Source organism: Asterias rubens, chromosome 5 (assembly GCF_902459465.1).
Source record: "Asterias rubens chromosome 5, eAstRub1.3, whole genome shotgun sequence".
NCBI lineage: Eukaryota > Metazoa > Echinodermata > Asteroidea > Forcipulatida > Asteriidae > Asterias > Asterias rubens.
In genome coordinates this window covers 13,372,111-13,379,318 of record NC_047066.1, presented here as the reverse complement: position 1 = coordinate 13,379,318, position 7,208 = coordinate 13,372,111, and the positions used below count along the sequence as shown (strand labels likewise).

At 41.8% G+C, this 7,208-nt stretch overlaps 1 protein-coding gene across 3 annotated transcripts; it reads right to left on the bottom strand.

Annotated features, from left to right (window-relative positions):
* Nucleotides 1-760: 760 nt before the first annotated feature.
* On the bottom strand, nucleotides 761-5,982 carry LOC117290868 (zinc finger and SCAN domain-containing protein 2-like). Of its 3 annotated transcripts, none has more exons than XM_033772423.1 (3): nucleotides 5,919-5,982; nucleotides 4,177-4,680; nucleotides 761-3,515 (listed from the first exon to the last, which is right to left on the bottom strand). In XM_033772423.1, the coding sequence occupies exons 2-3, from the start codon at nucleotides 4,622-4,624 to the stop codon at nucleotides 1,288-1,290; spliced, it is 2,676 nt and encodes an 891-aa protein (XP_033628314.1). In that variant the 5' UTR covers nucleotides 4,625-4,680; nucleotides 5,919-5,982; the 3' UTR covers nucleotides 761-1,287. The 3 variants fall into 3 exon arrangements, with proteins under 3 accessions (XP_033628314.1, XP_033628316.1, XP_033628315.1); XM_033772425.1 differs by having other exon boundaries at nucleotides 761-3,509; XM_033772424.1 differs by lacking the exon at nucleotides 5,919-5,982 and adding an exon at nucleotides 5,497-5,584.
* Nucleotides 5,983-7,208: the final 1,226 nt, after the last annotated feature.

Genomic DNA, 7,208 nt, shown 5'->3' with positions numbered 1-7,208 from the left:
CTTCAGAGGAAGCTGTTTCTCACAATGTTTTATACATGTACTATCAACCTCTCCCCGTTACTTGTAACCAAGAAAGGTTTTATGATGATAATTATTTTGAGTAATTACCAATAGTGTCCACTGCCTTTAAGGGCAGTGGACACAAAAGGCAGTGGACACAATTGTTAAAAATACTCAAAATTGTTGATAGTATAAAACATGGTGAGAAACGGCTCCCTCTGAAGTAACCTATTGTTTTCGAGAAAAAAGTGATTTTCCACAAATTTGATTTTGAGACCTTGGAATTAGATTTTGAGTCCGGAAATCAAGCATCTAAAAGCACACAACTTCGTGTGACAAGAATGTTTTTTTCTTTCATTATTATCTTGCAACTTCAACGACCAATTGAGTTCAAATTTTCACAGGCTTGTTATTTAGTGAGAAGACTGGTATTTGGCAATTACCAAAGACGTCCAGTGTCTTTAAAGGAACGTTACAGAATTGGTAAGAAAAAAAACTGTGAAGATCACAGATTTACATCAAACTTACACGGTCTAATGATGATGGTAGTAGAAAACATCCCCTGAAATATTTATGTCTGAAATGTCATACCCGATTTGGTTAGTGAGCGTTTTATTCATTTGTTTCCTTCCATCAATGTCATGCAAAATGTGTAATTTGTTTTCACTATTTTCTCCAACTTCTACAAGTTTGTCAGTTTAGGTATATGGTGGATTACATCTAGAGTGCTTACACTGCCAGAAACTGTTTTGTTAGCAAAACCAATTCTGTAATGTTCCTTGAAATATACATGTACATAACAATAAAGTAAGAAAAAGATTCAAATTTGTGTAAAGGACAAAGCACAGGATTCGTCAGTAGTCAGTTATATTTAACAAAAGAAAGAAAACAAGCTGTTTTTCAATCTAATCTCACAAAATTACAAAAATCAAACCAGATTTCACTAATATTACATATTTTGATTGCCACAATCTAAAGAAGCTCAATATGATGTGCAAAATATCCCAAGGGAGCACCTAAATCGTTTGGCAATTTTGATAAAATCTTCACAGGTTGTATGATGTGTTTGTTGAAATGAAAACTACATACATGTATGTAGAGGATGGGTTCGATTTACTTTGAATTTTGCGTCGTACAAAAAGTACCCAAACACTTATGAAACAAAAACTTTTGACGAGCCCTTAGAACTGGAACTGAACATTTTTACATACGTCTGATTAGCAGAAAGGAACCCCCCTTAAAAGGATCCTAGATGCTCATTTTGATTAACACAAAGTTCCTTTGCTCTTAAGATGGCGCAAGGTGCACAAACCCCTCAAAGTTCGGGACTCGACTCCCACTCTCGAGTAACTGCAAGATCACATCAGCTGCCTGCACCTCATGTTCATGGTGACTCGCGTGGAGCTTGTGTTGAACGGGTACTTCATGGTGAACAACTTTAATCTCGGCAGGAATCCCTTGTTGGTCCTGCTGGGTTATCTGGAACTCGTTAACTCTTTGGACCATGGGATCATCTGCTTGCACTCCGGGGTCCACGTTCTTATGGGTTCCCTCATGGCTCTTCCGCGTGCCCATGTGGGAGAAGGATTTATCGCACAAGCGACACTTGTACGGTTTCTCTTTAGTGTGGACCCGGGTGTGTGTCTTAAGGTGAGTCGCTTGTGAGAACGCTTTGCCGCACTCGTCGCATTTGTACGGTCTCGCTTTGGTGTGGACACGCTCGTGGCAAACCAAAGCGCTAGCGTGGACGAAGGCCTTAGGGCAAAACTGACACATGTATGGTTTCTCATCAGTGTGGATGCGCTCGTGACGCTTTCGGCCTCCCTTGAAGAAGAAGACTTTCCCGCAGAATCTGCACGGAAACTCTGTGGTCTGTGTTCGCTGTCCAGCAACAACAGGCCCTATACCATGGTACTTGCTTTCGTGGTATATCAACCTCGCCTGGTTGGATAGGACTTCTCCACAGTGGGGACAGAGGTAGCTCGGGCTCATTTTACAATACATACGCTCGTGGCTCAGCCTGTTGCTGGTGCTGGAAAAGGCAGACCCGCATCCAATGCGGCACGGATATGGTTTCTCTTTGGTGTGAGTACGCATGTGACGCTTCAGTGTGGCCGTTCCCTTGACAATCTTCTGGCAGAGTTTGCACTGCACATCGCATAGGCTTTCTCGCTTCTTTTGGCACGTCAAACGCTTCATATGAATGTTCAAGAGGTACTCGTGCTTAAACTTCATGCTGCACAGGTCACACTGATAGGCTTTAACAGTGTGCGTCTTTTTGTGAGTGTTAAAAGTAAATCGGTCGTCGAAAGTCTCAGGACAGTGCAAACAGGTGATCGTGGCACCCTGCTCTTTGAGGTGAAGTTTCTCATGACGCAGCAGGCTGTTTGCATTGGTGAACACTTTTGAGCAAGTCTTGCAGGACAGATTCTCAATCTCCTCTGAGGTTAGGTGTTCGCGCTCGTGACGGAGCAGCTTGAACTTGCTGCCAAACACCACATCACAGGTCTCGCACTTGTTCTGCCTTTTAGTGTCACAGTGCAAGGTCTCATGTCTCTCCCTGCTCTTGATGGTCTGAAATGATTTCGCGCAAGACCGGCACTTCCTACGATCGCCGTCAATGTGCGTCTCCATGTGGCGTTCAACATCATACATCCTGGTAAATGTCTTGTTGCAAGTGGTACAGGACAGGTTCCGTTGTTTCCCATCCTTAGTCGGGGAGTTCTCCCCGCCATCCTCCTTACAATTTTCTCTCTCATGCTGTCTTTTATGCGTCTGCAGTGCCTTGTCAGTTCTGAAGAGCTTTCCACAATCTGGACAGAGTTTTTCTTGGCGGTCTTTCTTCTTTAGGCTTCTTGTTTGCACTCGTCCACTTGGAGACTTCTGGGTGGTAGTCTCAGTCAGACTTGTCTCTTCACCCACTTCCAATAATTCCTCCTCCATTGCTGCCTCCTCATCATCCTCTTCATCATCGTGAGACGCCTTGTGGTGCTCAAAGGAAGATTTCTGGGTGAATGTCTCATCACACCTATCGCAGTAAAAATTCTGCCGTCTGTTACGGAGCTTCCTCGTTGATCTGCTATTTTGAGAGTCTGCTGCTGGTTTACTCTGGGCTGTCTTCTTCGACTTACTACAAGCGCAAGAGTTAACTGGTTCTTCCTTAGGAGGGCTTTTGATGGGGGTGCCGGTCTGGGGTTTACAGCGGAAAGTCTGTCCGTGAACACAGACAAAGATCAGGTCTGGCACACTGGGGCCTTCATCCTGTTGGTCAGGCTCTTCGTTTGCATTGTCCAACGTGGTTTCAGCACTATCCTGCGGCTGCTCAGTATCTTGAAGCACAATGTCAGAGGGATTTTGAGTCTGCTCGAGAGTCTGGGGTTCACTCTCTGGTGTCTCCGCTGGTGTGCCAAGGGCATCGATAGGGTCAATCTGCTGAGATGGAGGGGCTTGACTACTATTCCTGGGTCCTTCTGCTTCCACTCCATCGATGGCGTCTTTCATTTCAGAACCTGCATCTGATAAAAAAAAAAAATTAAAAACATAATAAATGAATTGCACAACACTCATTTTGAAACTCCACCCCAGTCAAGTTAAAAATATTTTTTATGAAAAAAGTGTTTAGTTACAAAATGTTGACTTAAAAGCACACGGCCCTGTGCAAGTTTAAACTCAAACACCCATCAGATCACAAGAATTGGAATAAATCTAACCACTGTTTTCAAACATCGGATTTGAGACTCACTAGACCAAAACTGATTGTTTCACTCCGACATTTAAAAAAAAAACCTTAGACTTTCAGCCAACAAGTTTTCACCATGATGTTCTCTAAACCATTTTGTGTAAATCTGTGAACACGTTAATTTCGATTTTACCAGTGTGTGCACAACCTTTAAACAAAACACATAAAATTCACATTTTTTAATTTCTGTCTGTTTTGTCTGTTTAAACAATTTTATTGTGCTTTTTTAATGTAATTTAATGTTTTTATCCATCCTGTCATTGGCGCTTGCGCTGTTGGATGTGGCTGAAATAAAATTAAAATATTCACATTCAAATAGGTGTTATTCAATTTACAAAATGTAAATATCACATCTTCCTATCTTGCACTGGTTCTGGACAACAAAGTTCTTTTCCGGCACTGATATCTAGATTCAACTTCTTATTACAATCACGTACCTGATTGTGAAGGAAAGATGGTCTCAACTTGTTGTGCAAAGCCATCTGTAGGTTGTTGCTGCTCCACGGGGCAGTTGATGATACTTTCAGCCATTGGGATATCAACAGGAAAAGTCTCCCCAGCCTCGGGCATGTTGTTAGGTAGATCAGCTCTAAAGACATCTTCACCTTCCGGCTTGGACTCAAACTCTGAAGATGGGATGATAATTTCAGTGATGTGCTCGACCTGCGGAACCTGACTGGTGTCTCTTGACCCATCGCAGCTTAAGATAGATACGCCCTCCTGCTGGAAGGTTACACGGGTCGCCATCTCGGGGGTGATGTAGACTCCTTCGTCGGAGACGACCTCTTGAACCTCAACAGCACCCTCTGTTGTTGTGACCTCAGCCTCCTGGGGATGGACGTCCATGTTGATTGGTGTCAGAGACGGAGGAGTGGTCTCTGCCATCTTGCACAGTGACTATGATGACAGCTAATGTCTCTTGCTTTCTTAACAGAAGTTTTCTGCAAAAAATAAGCAAACGAAAAACATCCATAAACATGGGATGCCATATCTCTTTTACCATCTAATATAGTACGACCAGAGGGAGAGAGAGAGAGAGATGGTCAGAAAGCACATTAAAAACGAAAAAGGGAAAATGGGAATGTGTGTCATTTTTTAAAAATTTAATTCAATTAAATTCAGTTTGTTATATATGTGATCGTTAAAAAAAGTATTTTCCAGTGTGCATTATTCATAGGAACTACAATAGAAAAAAAATCTGAACATCTTTGAAAAGCGTTTGTAACCGTTTGTTATCAAATGCATCATTAGAAAGATGTTTTAAAAGTAGAATACACTGATCCACACAGATTTGCCTTGAAGTTGCGCGGTTTTAATTTCCTTTTACTTTGGGAACTAACACGGTCGACCATTGAATTACATAAATGGCCGATTGTGTCAGTCGACAAGGTAAAAGGAGAACTACGCAATTTTTAACGGTACTTGTGACTTGTGTGTATCATTGTTGTATTCTTCTTTTAAAATATCTTTCTAATGAGTAATAGTCATTGTATAACAAAAATTGTTACAAAAACGTGTTCCTTTAAATGTTAATGTATCAAACATTTGCAGCCATCCATGCTACTTGGATGCGGCATATTGTGTGGTGGATTGCTTTCAGATTTGAAAAGAAAATCTTTAAATATATATTTATTATTTTTTTAACTTAGCTTTTTAATTAGCTAGCCCTACTATTACTAATATTATTAATAATATTATTATAATTAAATAATAAATCAATATTTTGAGTTTGACAAGTGCGTGATAAATTACAGTACACAGGTTTGCCCTTTTAAGTTTTATGTTCTATTTTTCTCCAAGTTCCCAAGATTGGTATCAATTTCCCAAGATCTTGGTAAAATTCCCAGGGCCAGACAGTGTAGCAACGCTGACTGCATATCGAATGCAATCTAAATCGACGTTCACACCCGCCGTCCCCGCCAAATCATTTAACTTACCCCGATCGGGGTAGTTATTTCTAGCTGCAGCCAATGCTAGAGTTGTGCACAGGTACTTTCGTTAAATTTACAAATTACGCCTTTACATTATTTGCAAAATATCCAGCTAAATAAGCCTCGAAGTCCAATGAAGTTTATTCACACAGTGTCCTGGCATACTAGCAGTAACCGTCAAGCTAATTAACTGAACAGTTGGCGTGCATTTTATGAATATTTGGTTAAATTTGTCATAAATTTCTCACCTCAAAACGAGAGAAAACGGTCAGCGTCGTGGCGTCAGTTCAGCAAATTGTTGGTACCCTGTCTTATGTTGAGTGCTTTGAATGCAATAACCGCACTGTGCATGAAGGGTGTGCCGATTACCGGTTTTTGTTTCCCAACCACGTGAGGGCGGTATTGCAAAAGTCCATTAACGAAAACATGCAATTTTTTTATCATCGGGGGTTTGTGCCAGAAAATTTTCATTTAACTCAATTTTTGATACCGATTTCAAACTGAACGCACAAAAATTGTCACTTGTACCTCATTGTCACGAACACAATGTATTCAGAAGGATAGTGTTTCACTTTTGTCTGCCCCGCAAAAAAAACGACCTTTTCGTTTGAGGGCCCGGGCGTGTCCGTCCGTCCGCCGGCACTAGCAAGTAGGCAAAAATGCTGGTCTTGGGGAAATTTATTGCGGCTTACCATGTCAGGAAAGAAAGAAGCCAAGATAGACGTTGAGTTTTTCCCTAACGGGACACAAACAGAATATTAAAAAAGAACAATCAAATCTAGCTAATAACTGAACGTATACGCAGAGTTGTTTTTGCACCACCGTGACTAGATTTTGTTATAGGTTTGAGGGGGAGGTTGAGCATAACAAGATTGGCCGAGCGAGCTGAGAGGGAGGATCGATGTACATGTATCGAAACACAAGTTTCTCTGGTTGAGCATTGACAATCAAATTGTTATAGAGGAGGTATTTCGTGTTTAACTTAAATCCCAAAACAGCGGAGTTCAGATTACCCGAAAGGGAGAGCGATCTCTCTAACCCCCCCCCCCCCCCCCCCCCCTTTTAGAGACCTCCAACTAAAGGCGACCTCTATTTTGTCCATCGTGTTTGTCCATCGTGTATCATCTTTTCACTTACTACGGTAAGTTCTCCCGCCAACCGCTGGAGACGGTATTGAAATAAAATTCCCTATACAAAATAAGTTATGCCCTCATAAAGTGAACAACATTCCAATCGTATTCAGAACAGTAATGCGGACCCGGGTGCCAAAAATTGTGCCCGCACTGAGGTCCTTGGCACAATTTCATAAAGCATGCAAGCAGCCGTTTTGTGCTTACGGGGTGCGCACACAGGTGACGCAGCAATGCAAATCCACGGTTAAAAAGACATGCGTGCCTAGACATTTTCTGCTTACTTGAGAAATCATGGTGAATTATGCTTACGTACGTTTTTCGGCTACAGTAAGCACACAAATTTGCTTAGGCCTATGTGCAAACAGCTTTATGAAATTGGGCCCTGGCTCGGTGGCTGCAGCAGTT